The sequence below is a fragment of the Narcine bancroftii genome, chromosome 4 (assembly GCF_036971445.1).
Source record: "Narcine bancroftii isolate sNarBan1 chromosome 4, sNarBan1.hap1, whole genome shotgun sequence".
In the NCBI taxonomy this organism is placed as follows: domain Eukaryota; kingdom Metazoa; phylum Chordata; class Chondrichthyes; order Torpediniformes; family Narcinidae; genus Narcine; species Narcine bancroftii.
Genome location: NC_091472.1, coordinates 292,237,476 through 292,259,686, shown reverse-complemented (window position 1 = coordinate 292,259,686; position 22,211 = coordinate 292,237,476). Strand labels below are relative to the sequence as shown.

General features: G+C 40.2%; 1 protein-coding gene across 10 annotated transcripts in view; it reads right to left on the bottom strand.

Moving 5' to 3' along the window:
* Positions 1–22,211, bottom strand: part of rbms1a (RNA binding motif, single stranded interacting protein 1a) — a 309,299-nt gene that overhangs the window by 118,716 nt on the left and 168,372 nt on the right. Inside the window, exon 1 of one of the 10 annotated variants that reach the window (XM_069935383.1) lies at positions 19,025–19,327. The exons of the other annotated variants lie outside the window; for them this stretch is intronic. Within the exon in view, the coding sequence (XP_069791484.1) occupies positions 19,025–19,069 (45 nt within the window). The 5' untranslated portion in view covers positions 19,070–19,327. Of the gene's footprint in view, positions 1–19,024; positions 19,328–22,211 lie in introns of those variants that run through there. 10 annotated transcript variants of the gene reach the window in all.

Sequence of the window (22,211 nt, the reverse complement as noted above, 5' to 3'; positions counted from 1 at the left end):
GATCTTTTCAGAAATATTATGTCTGCTCTGCAACCCTCCCACCCAACCTAGCCCCCCCCCCCCCCACCCAACCACCCCACCAATACTCATCTGGCCAGATGAATATATGACTGAAAAGTTGGTCCAAGGATCCAGGTTCTTGGATCATTGGAATCTCTCTGGGCCAGAGATGATCTGCACAAGAGCGATAAATTGCAAATGAACTGGAGAGGAACCAATACTGTGACAGAGAGATTTTCTAGTACTGCTCAGGATTTGTTAACTGGATTTTTGGAGGGGAGAGCAGAGCAGACATAATACAGGTCAAAGTTGAAAGCTAAAATGCTTCTCAAAGTGCACATCTAGTAGACAGAACAGGCAGAAGCGCGGTTAAAGAGAGACTATAGATTCTAGGTATAAAGTGCATTAATTTCAATACAAGAGACCAAATTGGTAAGGCAGATAAACTCAGGGCAAGGATTGACTTTGGAGACTGGGATATATATTATTGCCCTAACAGAAATATATCTGAGTGAAGGAAAGACAAGCAGCTTAATGTTCATTGGTAATAGATACTTAAGGCATGATAGAGGAGCAATTTAGGAGGGGCAAGATACCATTGATGAGGAAAGGCATCATTGTGTTTAGGAAGGATATTCTTGGGGGCAGGGTAGGGGGTGTCCACTGAAGCTATATGGGCAGAGCTTAGAGACCAGAAGAGAATGATCACTTGAGTTCCAGATGAACCTCATGGACACCATGTGCTTATGAAAGACAATCATGCCAAGACTGCTTATAAAGCAAAACCAAGCAAAATGGCAGACACACTGCATTCTCCTGGACGAGGTCAATGTGTTCAGCACTTGCGCTGAGCAAGAAGCCAGTGAACCAGTGGAACATACTTATCCTATACTGAGCATACCCATAACCATGGTCACATTCGCCTATCTTCACAATCCCTCCACAGCAAATGCAATATCACTGGTTCTCCACTCAGCTCTGTATCACCTCAAAAACAGAAATTCATACATACAGCTTCATAGACTACAGCTTGGCCTTCAATACCATTATTCTCTCAGTGCTAGTTAAAAAGCTACAAACTCTAGGCCTCTGTACCCTCCTCTGCAACTGGATCCTTGATTTTCTCATTGGAAGACCACAGTCAGTATGAATTGGAAACAATGTCTCTTCACTGATCATCAACACAGGCGGACCCCAGGGATGCGTGCTTAGCCCACTGCTCTACTCATTATACACCCACGACTGTGTGTCCAGGCACAATTCCAATGGCATCTAAAAGTTTGCTGATGACACCACAATTGTCAGCAGAATCACAAATGGAAATGGAGAAGCATATAGGAGGGAGACAGATCAGCTCATTGAGTGGAGTCACACGAACAACCTTGCACTCAACTTTAGCAAAACCAAGGAGATGATTGTGGACTTTAGGAAGAAGTCAGGGGAACACAACCCAGTCCTCATCGAGGGCTCAGTAGTGGAGAGGATCAAGAACTTCAAATTTCTGGGTGTCAATATCTCCAAGAATTTGTCTTGGAGCCTCCACATTGATGCAATCATAAAGAAGGCTCACCAGCGGCTATACTTTGTAAGGTGTCTGAGGAGGTTAAGAATGTCACCGAAAACTCTCATAAACTTCTACAGGTGTACTGTGGAGAGTATTCTGGCTGGTTGCATCATTGCCCGATATGGAGGTGCCAACTCTCAGGACAAAAATAAACTCCAGAGGGTTGTTAATTCGGCTGTGATATCACAGGCACCAGACCACTCCATAGAGGACATTGACATGAGGTGGTGTCTTAAAAAAGCAGCCTCTATCCTCAAAGACCCCCATTATCCAGGCCATGTCTTCTTCTCTCTGCTATCCTCAGGAAATAGGTAAAAGAGCCTAAAGACAAGCATTCAGTGGCACAAGGACAGCTTCTTTCCCGCTGCCAACAGAAAAAGCCAATGAGGAGTTGTCAGTAGTCAACTGGGCGGCTGGACTCCACGGGAGCGCTGCATCTCTGCTCCCTCACTTCCAACGAATCTGCACCAGCGGCAGTGCTGCCACTCCAGTGGCTTCAACAGCGCCGCCATCTTCACCAATAATTTTAAAAGCCAAAAGAGAGTTCTTTCAGAAACATTGATCGTCCGTGGATTTGCCTCCTAAGGAGCTCTCTCCCTATTCCACATCAAAGTACTTGAATGGAGAGAACAAACAGCTTTAAGTATAGACGTGTAACATTTCCGATGTCCTACCCTGGTCCACTAGGGTAGGAAATGTACCCTGGTGTACCAGGGTACATGTACCAATGTCTCTACTTCCTCAGAGGTCTTAGGAAATTTGGCATGTCATCAGCATTTTAAAAGGTGTATCAATACAAGTAGCAAACTGCAAAGTGCTGTGTATGTGCCTCAGGCCATCACATACATCCCCCATCCCCTCCATCTACTCTCGCCGCCTTGGAAAAGCAGCCAACATATTGAAGATCATTACAGCATGATCACAGACATCCCCATTTAGGAAAAAAGATATCTGAATATGGGATCACATACCAATAGATTTCATGACATTTTCACAAAGGACAGTTTCAACAACATAGGCCAGATGAATGCCTGGATGAGGAGCTGTTACAGGAGGCAAGGATTCAAGTTGTTGGTTCGTTGTGATCTTTTCTTGGGCACAGATGACCTGTAAAAGAACCTGAACCTGATAATGGAGGGGAACCATTATTTTGACAAGGAAATTTGCTGGTGCAACTCAGGAAGGTTTAATCTAGATTGGCAAAGGCCAAGCATAATATGTTGGAGGAACTCAATGAGTCAAGGGGCATCAGTGGCTAAAACACTTCATTAGGACTGAGGAGTTGGTACAGAAGCAGTGTAAAGAGGACAGGGCGCGAGGGGTCAGACAGGGGCCCCACAAGGGACTGGCAAGTGGCAAACCATGTAGAGCTGACAGCAAGAAACAAATGTCAAAGGGAAAGAGAGGTTCGGCATAATAAATCTGACTAGTTTATTTTTCTTGCCACTCTCACCCTTTGCATCTGCTAGTCCTCTGCCTCTATCTGTAATGTTTCACTGGTGCTTGGTTCGCCAATCTCATGTGGAGCTCCTTAATCCACTGAGCTCCTCCAGCATATTGTGTTTGGCTTCAGATTATGGTCTCCTGTCTCCTTGTATCTCCAGAAGAGAAAAATGGTGGTGCTGCTGTAAGCACTGCCACTAGTGCAGACGCACTAACAGACATAACCAGATTTGGGATTCGAGAGGATGCGGGCCCTGAACACTGAAGGCTTCCTCATTGTGTTGGAGATTTGATTCTGGGCTCAGGTTGTCAATGGTTTGAACTGAACTAGAGTATTGTGCAGCTGCAGAAGTGCTGGAATTGACATGGTGACTTGGGGTGGGGGGGGGGGGGGGTGGTTAACAACTCTCTTTTGCTTCTCTTTCTCTGACTGTCAGGGGTGTCAGGCAATGCTAATGGAAAAACTGTCTACTTATTGACAGACTAAAGGCAATTTTGTGTAATATTACATTTCTGTTTTATTACATGACAATAAATAGTATCAGATCAGATTGACAGGGGTATAGGGTCCAAAACAGATGTGAGACAGGTGAGATATGACAGTAGAGCAGAAGCCATGTTTTCTAAAGGAGGAGGATATCTCATACGTCCTGGAGTAAAAGGCTTGTATTGGGAACAAATGCAGCCATGACAGAAGAGTGGAGAGAAATGAATAGAAATCTTACAGAACACAGGTTGGGAAAGAAGTAGCCAAGATAACTATGGGAATTAGTGGGCTAAGGAAGGTGACTGCAGATAGTTTGTCTCCCGACATGGAGACAGAGAGATCAATAAAGGGGAGAAAGTTGCCAGAGTTAGACCAAGTGAATGTGAGGTCAGGGTGGAAGTTCACAGCAAAGTGGACAAATTTGTTGAGCTCCTCATGAATGCAGGAGGCAGCAAGTATGTAGTTGTCAATATAATTGATAAAAAAGTTGAGGAGTCTTGTCTGTGTGGGCTTGAGCAAGGATTGGTTCACATATCTGTTAAAACCATGCTACCCATGCAAGCACCCAAAGCTACACCTTTGATTTAGAGAGAGTAGGATGAGACAAAGGAGAAGTTATTGAGAGCGAGTATTTCCAGGCAGAGGAAGGTGGTGGCAGGTGGACTGGTTATGTCTGTTATTAAGGAAGCAGAGAACCTTGTCCTTCTTTAAGGGGGATGGAAATGTAGAGGGACTGGATGACAATGGTGAAATTGAGGCAGTCCAGTGCAGAGAACTGAAAGTTGTTGAAGTTATGGAGGGCATGTGAGGTGTCCCAGATGCAGGTGGAGACTGGACCAAGGGGGGGAAATTAAGTCAAGGTATGATGATACTAGTTCGATGGAGCAGGAGCACACAGAGTCAGTGGGTATACTGAAACAGTTGGCTTTGTTGATCTTTGGTATTAGATAGAATCAGACAAGGCTCTATCTAATCCTTAAAAAGGGCAGAAGGACACAACAGGGAATTATAAGCCACAGAGTTTGTTATCAGTGGTTTGAAAATTGCTGAAGATGATTCTGAGAGATAGCATATACCAGAGTTTGGATAGACAGGAGCTCATTGGCTTTATGCATGGAACATTATGTTTCACAAATCTGATAGAATTGTTTCAAGAGGTGATAAAGAGGATTGATGAGGGCAGGGCAGTAGATATTGTATATATGGACCAGAAAGACCTTTAACAAGGTCCAACATGGCAGGTTCGCTTCGATCATTATATCATTGGCTTAGTAGAAGGAGTCAGAAGGTAGTTCTGGAGGAATGTTTCTCTGGAAGCCTGTGAACAGTGGTGTGCCATGGTGGTCAGTAGTGGGTCCACTGTTGTTTGTTTCTACATTGACAATTTGGATGGCAATATAGTCAATGATTAGCACATTTGCAGATCAAAAGAGGTGTGTAGTACACAGTGAGGAAGGATATTTAAGGTTACAACAGGATCTAGATCATTTGAGAAAATGAACCAAAGAGTGGCAATAGAATTCAAGTCAAACCAGGTGAATGGCAGGGCCCTGGACAGGGCTATATAACAGAGAGACCAGAGGAAATCCTATTTATTTATTTAGACATACAGCATGGTAACAGGTCATTTTGGCCCATGAGTCTGTGATGCCAAATTTACCCCAATTAACCTACTTTTGTTGATAGCTCTTTGAAAGTGATGCACAATTGCCTTCTTTAGTCAGGGTATAAAGTACAAACGTTGATTCAGCTGTCCAAGTATTAGTGACACTACACTTAAGTGTGATGTGCAATTCTGGTTACCCAGCTGTAGAAAGGTTATCAGTGAAATGGAAGGGGTGCAAAGGAGATTCACAAGGATCTTGCTGGGGCTGCAGCTATAGGGGCAGGTTGGAATCTTTATTCTCGAGAGTGTAGGTGTCTCAGATAATTTTATATATATTTACAAAAATCATAAGGAGCATGGATAAAGCAAATGCTCACGGTCTTTCCCCCACCACCCCCCCCCCCCCCCCCCCCACAGTAGACCATTCTGGAACTGGAGGAAAAAATGAGAGGGGAGTGATTTAAGAAGGAACTGAGCTGGAACTCTTTCAATCAAAGGGTGACTGCTTCTGCAACAGGCTGCAAGGGGAAGCAGGCATAATTTTAGCATTCAAGACATTTGGACAGATATGTGGACAGGCAGGGCTTAAAGGATATGAACCAAATACAGGCAAATGGGACTAGTCCAGATCGCCAACTTAGTCAGTATGGACAAATTGGGCCAAAGGGCATGTTCCGTGCTGTATGACAATTTCCTGTTGTTGAGAGACAGAAGGAATTTAAAGCAAACAAGTGTGAGGACTAACACAGTAAGTAGTAGAGCACTGAGAAGTGCAGTAGAAAAGAGGGAATCAGGGAATACAGATACACAATTTCCTAAAAGTGACATTACAAGTAGAGAGGGCTGCAAAGAGAGCTTTTAGAACATAAATCAAAGTACTAAGTTCAGGAATTGGGATGTTGTGGTGAAGTTGTACAAGACATTGGTGAGGCCAAATTAGTTGTGGTATGTGCAGTTTTGGTCACCTCAAGGCAGTAAACATATCAATAAGATTGTAAGAGTGAAGAGAAAATTTACAAAGATCTGGCCAGGTCTTGACGAACTGAGTTACAGGGAAAGGTTAAACAGGTTAGACTTTATTCTCTGGAGCGTAGAAGAATGAGAGGGATTGATAGAGTTATACAAAATTATGAGGGGTATAGAATAGCAAATGCAAGCAGGATTTTTCCATTAAGGGTAGGTGAGATAAGCTGAGGTAGGTAAACTGGTTGACCGTTTTGAGTTCTGTGTGCCCAATGGAGATGTGGGGGGGCTGGTGGTCATGGTGTTGAGCTGGCTGATGGAGGACCTCAGTTTTCTTCAGGCTGACTTCCAGGCCAAACATTTTGGCAGTTTCTGCAAAACAGGACGTCATGCGCTGCACCATTTCATCTGATGCAAGGATCGACAAAGAGATAAGACAATAGACTCGCCAAGGCAAATAGCGCCTTTGGAAGACTACACAAAAAAGTCTGGAAAGACAACCACCTGAAGAAACACACAAAGATCAGCGTGTACAGAGTTGTTGTCATACCCATGCTCCTGTTCGGCTCCGAATCATGGGTCATCTACCAGCATCACCTACGGCTCCTAGAACGCTTCCATCAGCAATGTCTCCGCTCCATCCTCAACATTCATTGGAGTGACTTCATCACCAACATCGAAGTACTCGAGCTAGCAGAATCTGCAAGCCACGAATCTCTGCTGCTGAAGACCCAACTGCGCTGGGTGGGTCACGTCTCCAGAATGGAGGACCATCGCCTTCCCAAGATCGTGTTCTATGGCGAGCTCTCCATTGGCCACCAAGACAGAAGTGCACTAAAGAAGAGGTACAAGGACTGCTTAAAGAAATCTCTTGGTGCCTGCCACATTGACCACCGCCAGTGGGCTGATATCGCCTCCAACTGTGCATCTTGGCGCCTCACAGTTCGGCGGGCAGCAACCTCCTTTGAAAAAGACCGCAGAGCCCACCTCACTGACAAAAGACAAAGGAGGAAAAACCCAACACCCAACCCCAACCCACCAATTTTCCCTTGCAACCGCTGCAACCGTGCCTGCCTGTCCCGCATCGGACTTGTCAGTCACCAACGAGCCTGCAGCAGATGTGAACATACTCCTCCATAAATCTTCGTTCGCAAAGCCAAGCCAAAGAAAAGAAGAGGTGAGATAAGAACAGGAGGACATAAATTTAAAAGTGAAAGGTGAAATTCAGAGTGGTGAGAGTGTGGAACAAGCTGCCAGATGAAGTGAAGAATGCAGGCTCCATTTTTGTTATTTAAGAAAAAAATGTGTAGGTATGGAGGGCAATGGTCATTGGGGGGGACCAGGCAGATTAATAGTCCAAGTGAAACATGACATTCTGCAAATTCTATCATTGCAGTAAAAACACAGAAATGTTGAAAGAACTCAGCAGGTCTTACAGCGTCTAAAGGAGGTAATGATATACAGTTGATGTTTCGGGCCTGAGCCCTTCTTCAAGGTACTTGTAAAAAGCAGGCGGGCTTGAAGAAGGGCTCAGGCCCGAAACATCAGTAATACAGTACAGCATTACATCCCATGGATGCTGCGAGCCTTGCTGCGCTCCTCCATCATTTGTTTTTTTACGAGAATAATAGTTCAGCACAGACAAAATGAGAGAAAGGGTCTGTTTCTGTGCTGTTATGTTCTAAGGTATCCAACATATCTGACTTCATTATACAATCTAGAAGCCTGTGCGCAAGATGATCAAACCCCAAGGAACACAAAGCAAATTTACCAATCTGTGTGACCTTCACATAAAGGACCCAATCATATTCACTGATTGGCTTTAGATTAAATTTCTTTGTGCGACACACAAAAACATCAGTTTGCATGAAAGAATTTCTTGGCCCCATTAAATTCCACATCTCTTTACATCATACTTTAACATTATCCTCATCCAACATGTTTATCAATGGATTTTATTGCAATGCTCTAACAACATTATCTGAATGCAAACTGGTTCAAGAACTTGGATCACAAGAAGCTTTTGAAATTCATCTTGTAGGCAATAACCAGGATCTCCAGTGGCTATCCATTTTCTTTCCACTTTCCATTCTCCTACTGACATGTCAGTCCATGGCCTACTCTACTGCCAAGTTGAAGCTACATACAAATTAGAAGACCTTGTGTTCCGTCTTGGCAGTCTCCAAACAGATGGGATCAACATCGACTAGAACCATAAAACCATAGACTATTACAGCACAGAAGTAGGCTTCTTTGGCCCTTCTAGTCTGCTGAACCATTTTTTTTTTTTTTTTGCCTTGTTTTGTAGCCCTCCTATCCTTCTACATTCTCCTATCTATCCAAAGTCTTCTTAAATGTTAAAATTGAGTCAACATTCACTACTACAGGTGACAACTTGTTGCACACTCCCACCATGCTCTGCGTGAAGAAGTTCCTCCTCATGTTGTCCCTAAACTTTTCCCCTTTCACTCTTAATCCATGTCCTCTAGTTTGTATCTCATCTAACCTCAGTGAAAAAAGCCAATCTGTCTATCCCCCTCATAATTTTAAATACCTCTATCAAATTTCCCCTCATTCTTCTACGCTCCAGGGAATAAAGTTCTAACCTGTTTAACCTTTCCCTGTAACTTAGCTCCTGAAGTCCAGGCAACATTCAAGTAAACCTTCTCTGCACTTTATCTTATTGATATCTTTCCTGTAGTAAGGTGACCAAATCTGCACACAATTCTCCAAATTTGGCCTCACCAATGTCTTACACAACTTTACTACAACATCCTAACTCCTATATTCAATAATTAGATTTATGAAGGTCAATATGACAAAAATCCTCTTTACAACCCTATCCATCTGTGACACCACTTTCAGGGAATTATTTATCTATATTCTCACATCCCTCTGATCTACCATACTCCTTGGTGCTCTACCATTTACTGTATGTCCTTTCTTGATTTGTCCTTCCAAAATGCAACAGCTCACACTTGTTTGCATTAACTTGCATCTGTCATTTTTCACCCCATTTTTCTAGCTGGACCAGATCCCTCTGCCAGCTTTGAAAAACTTCTTCACTGTCCACAATGCCTCAAACTTTGTGGTATATGCACACTTGCTGATACAAATTACCACATTATTATCCAGATAATTGATATAGATGATAAATAACAATGGTCCCAGCACCGATCCCTGAGGCACAGCACTAGTCACAGCCCTCCAGTCTGAGATGCAATCATCCATCACTACTCTCTGGCTTCTCCCATCCAGCCATTGTCATATCCAGTTCACTACCTCACTGGGCATCTGAACCTTCCTGACTAACCTCCCATGTGGGACCTTGACAAAGGCCTTACTAAAGTCCATGAAGACAACACCCACAGCCTTTCCTTCACCAACTTTCCTGGAAACCTGCTCAAAAAACAAAAGATTGGTTGTACATTACCTACCATGCACAAAGCCATGATGACTATCCCTAATAAATTCCTGGCTATCTGAATAAATGTATATCCGATCTCTTAGGACATCTTCCAATAATTTACCAACTACTGACATCAGGCACACTGGCCTATAATTTTCAGGGTTACTTTTGGAGCTGTTTTTAAACAATGGAACAACATGAGATGCAGTCCAATCCCCTGACACCACACCTGTGGCTAAGGACATTTTAAATATTACTGCTAGAGCCCCTAAAATTTTGACACTAGCATCCCCCAAGGCCTGAGGGAATATCTTGTCAGTTCCTGGGGAATTATACACCCTTATTTGTTTTAAGACAGCAAGCACTTCCTCCTCTTTAATCTGCATAAATTTCATAATCTCACTGCTTGTTTTCCTTAATTCCCACAACTTTGTGCCCATTTCCTAAGTGAATACTGAAGGGAACAATCATTTAAGATCTCCCCCATATCTTTTGGCTCCAGACAATGCCGACCACTCCGATCTTCAAGGGGACCAACTTTGTCTCTTAATATCCTTTTGCTCTTAATATACTTGATTTTCCTTCACATTGTCTGCCAAAGCAACCTCATGTCTTCTTTTTGCCTTCCTGATTTCCTTCTTGAGGTTTTTCTTGCATTTTTATACTCTTCAAGTATCTCATTTGCTCCTTGTTGCCTATACCTGCTATAGACCTCTCTGTTGTTCCGAACCAGATCCCCAATATCCCTTGAAAACCAAGATTCCCTATATGCTGCTAACCTTAATTCTGACAGGAACATACAAACTCTGTATTATCAAAATTTCACCTTTGAAGGTCTTCCGCTTTCCTCACTTAGCCTTGCCTGAAAAAAAAACTGTTCACAGACCTCCAGTTGGGGAACCAATCATCTAATACCACTCTCTTACTTCTCCTGTAGAATTGTTTACTACCTCACCATGAATACCTAGCATTTGAACCTTACTGACGAACCTCCCATGTGGGACCTTGACAAAGACCTTACTAAAGTCCATGTTGACAACATCCACAGCCTTGCCTTTCCTTCATCAACTTTCCTGGTAATCTCCTTTAAAAACTCTATAAGATTGGTTAAACACAATCTACCACGCACAAAGCACACATCTCCTCCTCCTTTAATCTGTATGGGTTCCATGATCTCACTGCTTATTTTCCTTAACCCCAAGGTTTTGTGCCCATTTCCTGTGAGAATACTGAGCCTTTTACTCATAATATGCCTGTGGAAACCCTTGGAATTTTCCTTCACCTTGTCTGCCAAAGCAACCTCATGTCTTCTTTAGCCTTTCTGATTTCTTTCTGGAGTTTTTTCTTGCAGTTGCATACACCTCAATACCTCATTTGCTCTGTTTTGCCTATATCTGCTATACACTTTTCTCTTCTTCCAAATCATATCCCCGGTATCCTTCAAAATCCAAAGTTCTCTATGCCTGTTAACTTTGTCTTTCATCCTGACAGGAACATACAAACTCCGTACTCTCAAAATTTCACCTTTGAAAGTCTTCCACTTACCTAGCGCATTCCTGCCAGAAAACAACTTACCCCATTTCACGGATTCTAGATCCTTTCTCATTTCCTCAAAATTGACCTTTCTCCAATGTAGAATCTCAACCTGAGGCCCAGACCTACCCTTCTCCATAATTAACTTGAAACTAATGACATTATTGTCACTGGACCCAAAATGTTACCCTACACTTACTTCTGTCACCTGTCCTGCCTCGTTCCCTAATAGGAGGTCTAGTATTACACTCTCTCTAGTTGGTACCTCTATATATTGATTTAGTAAATTTTCCTCTACATATGACAAACTCCAAACCTTACACAGTTTGGGAGTCCCAGGCTATATGTGGAAAGTTAAATTTCTCCTATTATCACCATGTTTCCTGCAGCTGTCTGCTATCTCTCTACAGATTTGCTCTTCCAATTCTCGTTGACTACCCCATGAGTGTGGCCATATCTTTCCCATTCCTCAGCTCCTATGCCCTCTGGTCTGTACTGCCTGAGCACAGCTCACAGCTGTGATATTTTCCCTGACAGGCAATGCTACTCCTCCCCCTTTCATCTATCCACCCCCTAAAGCAACAGATGTGCGGAAAATTGAGCTGCCAGTCCTACCCCTCTTGCAACCAAGTTTTACTAATGGCCACAATGTCATAATTCCACGTGCTAATTCGCTAAGCTTGTCTGCTTTAATTCCATGTACTATTTTGCACTCGAAACTTGTCTGTCTTTCCTACAATACTCCTTGCATTGAAATTTATGCAGCTGAGAACATTCCCAGTACTTTCAACCTGTTGACTTCTATCAGTGCACACAATTTTCAAATCCTCTTTTCCCTACTCTTAACTTCTTTGGTACTCTGGTTCCCACACCCCCTGCAAATCTAGTTTAACCTCATTGGAGCAGCACTGACAAACCTTCCCATAAAAATATTACTATCCCTCCAGTTCAGATGCAGACCTTCCTGGCTGGACAGATACCACCTTCCCTGGAAGAGAGCCCATTGATCCAGAAACCTGAAGCCCTCCCTCCTGCACCATGCTGTTAACCATGTGTTAAGCTGCATTATCCTCCTATTTCTAACCTCACTAGCACATGGCATGGGGAGCAATCCTGAGATCACAACCCCATAATCATTTCTCTGTAACCATCCCACTTCCTAGTTTTCCTGAACCCTGTGGCTCCTTTCCTCTTTCTCTTCCCCTCTATCACCCTCTTGACCTGCCTGTCACCCACATCTTCCTTCCTCTAGATTCTCACCACCTCCTCTCCTATCAGTGCATCTTCCTTAAGCTATACCTCTTCTTCCTCTCACCTCCTAGCTTCTTGCATTATTCCCATTTCTTCTCCAACCCATCTTTATCCCCCTCATTTGAATTCAACCATCATCTGCCAGCTCATGTTCCTCCTCTTCCCACCATCTTTTTATTCAAGTTTTTGCCTACTTCCTTGCCAGTCTTGATGAATGGTCCTTGGCCTGAAACATTGACCTTCCATGGGTGCTGCTTGATCCATTAAGTTCGCTCAGTATTTTGTTTGTTGCTCCAGTTTTCTTTTTTGTTTGCTGACATTTATAGAACCATGTTTTTGGAAGTGCCCAAAAACTGAACCTTATCCTAGATAATCCATTCAGGTTTAAATTACAATATATTGAAAAAGTAATAATTATTTAAAGGCAATTATGGAATTCAATGCAGTTCTGCTCAAAGGTAGATTTGACAACTCTTTCAACAATGGATAAACGCAAATAGTTTAAACTTCTGAATGTCTGCTTCTGTTTCTCATTAAACCGATGTCCAGACAAGTCAACACTGACAATTCATGGCTTCCTAATCTGTGTCGGTATCAGGGCTCAGTACTCAACCAATCTCCAGGATTTAGATCATTGGAACTGTGCTCTACTGTTAATGATTTATGAGGTGCCAATTTACAATGGGCACTTCTCATTCATCCCTGCTGATTCATGATGTCTTCATCCCCAAACAATTTAAATTCAACATGACTGCCTATTCATTTACATTTCATAGTCTTACTTTGTCCTTTTTCTACCCTATCATTAGCTCTGTAACCTGCTCCAAATTTTTAGTTGGTCATATTATGAAGATTGGCAAAACTGCTTTGGGATTGCTTTGATTTAATGTGCATTAGTATAGAAGCTACCAGATAGTGCAATGGTCAAACAGTATCAAGCATTTGTTTGAAACCACTTGACAATTTATACATTTTTTATTTTGTTATATATGTGGCCTGGGAACTACCTAGTCCATTACAGTCAAAAATCAGGTAATTAGATTCAGATTTACATACATGACATCACATACAACCCTGAGATTTCTTTTTCTGCGGCATGGCAGAATTACCACTAATTGGTAGTGCAAAAAATAAAGTGTAAACAAATAAAAGAACTGTAAACAGATAATGAATGTGAACAAACTGACTGTGCAATACAGAAAGAATAAGATCGATCTAGTTCACAAGTAAGAGTCCTTAAATGAGTCTCTGATTGACTTTGCTGTTGAGGATTTGGATGGTGGAGCGGTAGACAAATTTGAGTCTACTCCAAGTTAAAGAATAATTCCCTCATGGTAAGTGACAATCAAATCTGATAATCCAAAGTGACAATAATTTCCTATCAGGTAAGTTCTTGGAGAATTATTTTCATTTTCATTTCTGTCCATCATCCATTCAACTTCAGGCATTCCAGCGAAAGGGTCATTCACCAAATTATAAGCAATTTTTCACTCACACACACTCTCTCCAATGATGCATTTGTTTGAAACCACACTCTCTCCAATGACAGATCTACTCCCTATTTTCAGTACATGGTGTTTTCACTGTAGATTTCCATCAATTTTAATGTTTTGCTCATGAATTTGACCAGAACAAAGTAGTAAGCAAGATCACCTGTGTTTGAGACGAATCACCAAGAATGGGTGGAGAATGATGAAAATGGCAATTGCGGGAGGTTATGGGTTTATTTAGCTCATTAATCCATCCATAGGAAAGTATCCTTTGAAACTGGAATAATACTAATGATAAGAATGCAAGAGGCTTTTAAAGGCACTTTAACCCATTGCAGAGTCCCATCTGAACATGTCCCTGTAACAGTTTTCATGACATAAACGCGCATGGATACTTTATCTTCTGCAATTCTTCCAGATCATTAATATACACAGTAATTAATTGATCCCTGGTGCTCCTCCCCTGCCCTTTCTTATCTTCTCCCCAGCCTTTTTATTCAGTCACCTGCCTGCATTTTACTCATACCTGTATCTTGAAGAAGGGCTCAGGCCTGAAACAAGTGATATATCTTTACCTCCTATGGACACTGCAAGACTGCTGAGTTCCTCCAGCATTTCTGTGTTTTTACTATAATCACAGTGTCTGCAGACTTTCATGTTTCAGCCATTTCTACTTTGATTATTGATGTTAATTAACTGGCCTATTGTTTCCCACCTTTTGTCTTCCTCTCTTCATGAACAACATTTTGTATTTTTCAATCCATCGGTATCCTCCCACACAGAGAGGTTGATATCTGGAACTCACTAACGAGGAGGTGGTGCAGGCAGACACAAATCACTATATTTTGCAGATACTGAGGCACTTAGAAAAGCAAGGCATAAAGGATACAGACCTAATGGAGGCAAATGGAATCAGTAAAGATGGGCAAAAAAGGTGGGAATTGACATGTGCTGAAAGCCCTATTTCGGTGCTGTACAACTATTCCAGATATACGAGTAAAATGGAAGATCCACAAATATTTTTGATAAGTATGATATTCTGTCGAATCTGTAGGTAAGAGGAATCTTATACAAATGTATCAGCAGTCTCTGTTAGGCCAGATGATCTTCCTGTGTTAATTCCTTACTGGTCCTATTATCCTGTACATCTAGTTGAAAAACAGATATAGTTCCTGTGGAGAAACAATGAACACTCAAACCCAAACTGCACACCAGAGTTACTTCAGAAGTCAACTAGATTATAAACAAATATCTATTCAACTCATTTTGGTCATTTCAAAAACCTAGCCATATCCCAAATCAAATAAAAATCAAGGAGACAAAATCTTTTTTTTATTTTAAATTAGTCAAGAGTTAAATACCTGTTTCACATGATCTACTACTTAGTTTGATGCTGAGATTCAGTAAAATATAGTACTGAGTACACAAGTTTAAACAAGTCTTGAAATACTTCTTTCTTTGAGTAATGAGGAATGGGTTTAGATAATCAAACAAAATTTACTTTTTTTTCTTACAGCATCATAATCTTGATTTTTTAAAAATATTTACTAACCAAACTAATATAAATTTTCAAAATGATAAACAGCATTGCTCACAATGCTAAAATTGATCTCATGCAATGAATTAAAATATTAAAAGGGTATTAAAAAGGGGTTAGATGTTTGAAGAGAATAGCCACAATTTTTGGTTTATAAAAATGAAGAGAAATTAATTATCTGATTGATCAATGTTGCAAATTCTACATATGAAGCAATTAATTTTCCAACTTTCCCTGGGTTCCATGTCAACGAGATGCCCACACATTGACTGCTTCCCTTGTCATCTGAGAACAGAAAGACTGTTTGTTTTCCTGAATCTGTCAGCCTATTCAACCCTTTCAGCCTATAGACTGAGTATGAAAAGAGGAGCATCTTATCAACATGCTCCAGACTAGTTGGGTTAGTCACATCCGCAAAAAAAATTACACAGCTATCCCAATTGTAAGCCTCACCCACAACGCCTCACTCATTCTCATGCAAACAGCCTCCATTATTGCTGAAACATGTGTTGCTGCATACTAAAATTTATTTTAAAAGAATGAAATGCAACATAACGGGAAAATGCATTTATCACTCAATTTATAATTCACGAATGAAATTATAGAAATGTCATTTTGAAGTGCACAATGTCTGAAAAAACCACTAACAAGTTTCTATTACCAAAAACACAACTCTTATGTTTTCTTTAAACAATCAAATTTAAATCAAAAGTATTAAAGTGAAATGCAAATGAATTATTTCTTTATAATGCCAACTTGCAGCAGAACAAATTACAATAGTAACAGTAATGGTTAAAAAAAACTATCAAATTACAATAGAAATAATAACAAATTGAACAATAGTTAAATTAAAATCATAGTTTAATAACACTAGACCACAAAGATTTTGTTTTTTGATACTTTTAAGTGTATTTTATGGATTTTGGGAATCTGATAACAAATATCACCTTATATTTTTCCTATTGTGTACCATTTGTTAGATATAACGTATTTTTGTGATTTCCTGTCTTATTTTAAGCATTAAAAAACCATGAGGTTCAATGTGTCATTGAAAATCCATTTTCTACATTTGCACTTGGACTTCTTGCCTGGTAATCTTGGTGCAGTCAATGTCGAACAGGGTGAAAGGTTTCACCTGGACATTGCAACCATGGAAAAGTGGTATCAGGGTAACTGGAATCCATCAATGCTGGCCGACTGTTGTACAATGACGTGAGAGGGATCAAATGCAGAGTACAAATGAAAATCAGTGGCAAAACAATTTTAGGGCAGTTGAGCTAACACAATGGGTCAGAATCATGATGCGATTAAACATGCTAAATTGAATAAAAGTTAATTTAATGTTTCACCAACTTCCTTCGTGATACAGCAAATCTGAAATTATCTTTGCATTCATCTATCATGTTTTTCTATCATGAACCCAAATTTGTTTTCAGAAAGCAGAGCTTTTGAAAAAAATTGTTGTCCAGTGTAATCAAACTGAATCCAGCTGGATTTACATCCATTTTGTGTTTCCAAAAATATGCATTTCCACTCTAGTGTGCTCACATTGTGCATACAATGGAAGATTACTTTCTGGTCAAATAAATAGCAACTAAGTACCATAAATAATCACTTCAATTCCTCCCAAATAGAATAACTTCAGGAAATTTGGATCCAATTGTAAATTCACCCACAGATGTCCAAGCACTTTGAACAGAGGTTCAAGAGTTTTCTTCCAAATGGAGGAATACTAGTTTACCAACAAAAAACTTCATTTCTACAAAGACAGCAATAAGTGCATCGTTATTATGGATAGTACAAACTATGTAATCAGACAATGGATTTTCAAGATACAATTCCAAAAGTCTGGATCACAATTATGAAAAAAAAGATGGAGGGTTGATTGCTCTCTCTTAAACTGTTCTAAGACACAAATTTAATTATTAAATTAGTAAATTAATATTGAATCAAATTACCTCTCGAGTGATGAATTACAGAACCATACGCATAACTTGATACCTTTCAATTTGTTGGGTTAAATAATTATTCCATGCTACTACAACTTCCAATCTTTACCTTTCACATTGTGATCCAGCCATTTCATGTGTATTTGAGAGAATAATTGTTTATCCCAACTTTTTTTCAAAAATAAAATTCACTTTGGTCAATTACCTTTGTTTAATTCATTACTTTTAATTTTCATGACTACTCAATTTCAATTACATTTATATTTACTTTGATTGAAAGACTCCAATATAAATTGAAAATAGCAATACAATGAATCAAAGAAACAACAGCTACAGTTGATCACAAGCATTTTTAGGAAAGGAGAAAACTATTCACTCATTTTGTTCAAAAAGTTAACCTTTTTGCAATAAATGTGCAATAAACGAACAATTTTAGAGAATGGGTTCAAAAATTCTGGTAAAATGCTGGTTATTTCATTTTGTTACCAAAACACTCATTTTGCTTTCTCACAAGGAATAGAATTTAAAAGGGTATTCAGATCTTTAAAAAACATCTTTAATCTGAAAGTTTGAAAATGTTTTCCAGTAAGAAAAAAATGTGAACCAAGTCCTGCTTTGAGGTGATTGGAACATAATTCCCTAAGTATAATATTTTAGTGCAATATATTCAAATTATCCCTAGAAATTGTTTCTGTTTTAAGTGACAAATCATGCAGTGTGTGTCAATTTACATTTCCTTTTCCTCTGGTTACTTCCACTGGGTGGACCAGATGTAATATGCTCAGAAAAATGAATGTTTTTCTCTTTTCTTAGTATGAATCATGGGTCCTCTACCAGCATCAACTACGGCTCCTAGAACACTTCTATCAGCGCTGTCTCTGCTCCATCCTCAACATTCATTGGAGTGACTTCATCACCAACATCGAAGTACTCGAGCTGGCGGAGTCCGCAAGCCTTGAATCCACGCTGCTGAAGACCCAATTGCGCTGGGTGGGTCACGTCTCCAGAATGGAGGACCATCGCCTTCCCAAGATCGTGTTCTATGGCGAGCTCTCCACTGGCCACTGAGACCAAGGTGCACCAAAGAAGAGATCAAAGGACTGCTTAAAGAAATCTCTTGGTGCCTGCCCCATTGACCACTGCCAGTGGGCTGATCTTACCTCCAACCGTGCATGTTGGCGCCTCACAGTTCGGCGGGCAGCAACCTCCTTTGAAGAAGACCGCAGAGCCCACCTCACTGACAAAAGATAAAGGAGGAAAAACCCTACACGCAACCCCAACCCACCAATTTTCCCTTGCAACCGTGCCTGCCTGTCCCGCATCGGACTTGTCAGTCACCAACGAGCCTGCAGCAGACGTGGACATACCCCTCCATAAATCTTCGTCCGCGAAGCCAAGCCAAAGAAGAAGTAATATTTTCACTGATTATCATTGGTTGTATTGGAAGTTTTGTTCTGTGATCAACAAAAAGGGACATTTCACAGCAATAAACACCTCATGTTTTTGCTGTCAATTTCAGTCATTTAGTGGACGATTTAAGACATTTTCCAGACCTTTCTACCCTTAAACTTCGTTTGATGTCAGAGTTTTGTCACAATAAGCATATACTACAAATGGTGCTGATAATCGAATTGGTCATACCTGTAGTAGAACAGAAAAGTCCAATACAATAACTTACAGCTGGATCACCAGTTAAGACAGAATTGTTTGCTGGTCTTAATGAAACATCAATTATTATGCTAAAAATATCTTAATAAAGAATATTTTCTAAAGAGAAATATTTAAAGCCCACCTGTTTGTGAGATGGATTTCTTACGGGATTACTTGGAAAGATCATTCTTTGAAATATAATAATACTCCAAATTTGTTAGGTAACAAATAGCAGCAGTATTCCTTTTTCCAAAATGTTTCTGTAACACGATAACTTAAATCATTTGTAGCAAGCCGGTGACGATGGGAAAACTCCCTTTGATTCCTTTGACGAGCGTGCACCTTACTTTAATTACTTGTTGCCTGTGAAATCAGTACACTGCCAAATGTTGCAACAATACAAGGTTGCAAATATCAACTTCCACAATTCAACCAGTTTACTTCATTGATCTAATTTATGGCTCGTTGCAGCAACGATCCCACCTACTGCGGACTCGACCATGAAAGGTTTAGAGATAGGGGGGCCAAAATGCCAAGCAAATCTTGAACATTTTTATGCCGAACAATTTTAAAATACGTTTTATTTCCGTTTTATCAACTAAGAATTTTTTAAACTGGCTATAATCTATGCATTTTATACGAGCTTCCCATACTTAGTTTTGAAAATAGAAACTAAACCATCCTTTCAATAAAGTGGTTGGCTCCAACAGAAATGCTTCACATTCCAAATACTAACCATCAGATCTTCCTGTGTTGCGAGAGAGATCAGACAGCAGTCCCTCTCATAAATGGGATTGCATATAACTTAAAACGAGGATGGAACCAGCAGTTCATTTTGAAATAATTAAATAAAAACCATTAAATGCCACAGATCTCGTCTATTGATCGAACAAATAAGTTCTTTTTTTATTGCAAGCGCACATTAAAGGAACCAACCGACATCGTTGGGAGGCCTGAACATGAAACGACCAAAGTGCAGAGCTTGGTTGAAAATACACGGCAACCATAGGAAGTATTAAAACAGTACTGGTCAGGTCAAAGTGCACATTTTAACTTTCAAATTCTCACTGGAAGAATGCTGTTTACTTTGTAAATCATACAAATTAACTTTGAGGTTAACATGATAAATATACATTGATGTTTCATTGGAGTCAGAAAATGGCAAAGGAACAAAAATCCAGCATGAAGCTATATTCCCACACCACCCTGTCGGACCTTGATTGTCTCCACGACCACCATGATGCCAAACACAAACTAGAATACCCACTATTCCACCTGAATAGTTCTGATTTAATTGTATTAATTTTCAGATAATCCACACACTGCTCTACTTTTTTCTCATGTCTCTCTTCCTTTGTTCACCTTTCCCATTTTCATCTGCCCATCACCTACACACTTATCCTGGATTCTTCTCCCCTGGTCTATCCTTCACACCCCCTCTAAAAGCCCATCATCGCTGCCTTATTTGGTTCCACATCACCTTCCTGCCTCTACATTTTCACTCACCTCCCCTCTTCCACTGGAAATATCTGTCTATTTTCTCCCTTATATGCTCTTACGTATCAGTTTCTGTCCATACTTCAACCACCCTCCCCCCACATGGTTTAAAATATCCATCATCTCTTCTCTTTTCCCTCCTCCTCATCAGCTGGTTTCACCTATCATATATCACCCCTTCCTCTCATCTCTGCACAGACTACCTTTCCTAAATATTTTCAGTAAAAACACACAATGCTGGAGAAACAGTATCCTTTATATAGCAAAGGTAAAAATACATAACCAATATTTCAGGCTAGAGCCCTTCATTATGGTATCAAAAAATATCAGCAGGCGTCTGAGCAAAAGAGTAAGGGAGAGGGAGGTGTGGTTGCAAAGGGAGGAGGTGATAGAAGGAGAAGGGAGAAGATTGCTGCTGTCCCCTCCCTCCTTTCTCCACCTAACAATTCCTGTCTTTGCGACCCCATCTAACCCCTTACTCTTTTGGTCTGATACCTGCCGACATTTTTACATACCTTGATGAAGGGCTTATGTATTTTTACCTTTGCTATATCAAGGGTACTGTTTGACCTGTTGAGTTTCTTCAGCATTGTGTGATTTTACTTCAGCCAAGGAGACTATAGAATTTTGTGCTTGACTTCGCAATATTCTCAGTCCTGATGGAGGATCACAACCTGAAATGCCAACTCACCCTGCTGGTTGTCCTATTTGAGTTCCTCCAGCAGTTTATCTCTTGCTCAGACAGGGAAACCTAAAATATTCATAACCAATATGGTTCAAGTGACAGAAAACCTGAATTTCCTGCAGAATATAGAACACACTACCAATTTTGATGTACTCCAGCACTGTGAATCATTGCTGCTGGATATTGAATCTAAAGGACAATGTCCCCTTTTCTCATGATTCCAGTGCAACCAACCTCTGTTGTTCAAAATGGCATAATTTTCATTGCTGAGCAAACTTTTTGCTGAGTTACATGTTCTTTCACCTCTGTCTACTCTTGGTTGTCTTTGTTCTTTTCCCTCAAACTGGAGTAGGCAAATACATTTGAAGCTATTTCTTAAAAGGTAGAATGTTGTGGTGAGCAAAACAGTTTACAGTGCCAGTGACCTGGGTTTGAATCCGGGGGTGTCTGTAAGGAGTTTGTATGTTCACCCTGTGTCTGTGTGGGTTTTCTCTGGGTGCTCCAGTTTCCTCCCACATTCCAAAGATGGGATTAATACTTAATTGGTGGACCAGAAGAACCTGGTATCATGCTGTATCTCTAAATTTAAAAATAATCAATTAAAAATTAAAATATAGTTGCTTGAGTTGTGCTAGATTAAGGCATCAAATAGTCATATGGCTTCAACTGATTACAAGCTACTTCAAATCATTCTCTTTCTGTTTACAGTGGTAATCAAAGAGTGAAAAAAATAAATTCAGCAAAATTTCACTTCAATAATACTATTTCAATTTTTCGTTGAGATACTGACTGCATCTTCATTATTTGGATCTCAAGAGCATAAAATCAGTCAATTCCTAAAAAGAATAATCTTGTATAATTTGTAAACTTTTACAAACACACTTACTATTTGTTTTGTTCCTCTGTCATCTTGTGCCAATGTATTTTACATGAAGTAAAAGAATTGCCCTACAAGGAAAGGAAGGATTCGGATTCCAGATTCAGATTTATTGTCAGAATATATACATGACACCACATGCAACCCTGAGATTCTTTTTCCTGCAACTGAGGCAGAATTACCACTTATTTAGCAGTGCAAAACAAAATGAACTCAAAGTACACATGTAAACAAATAAAGAAATGTAAACAAACCAATTGTGCAATACAG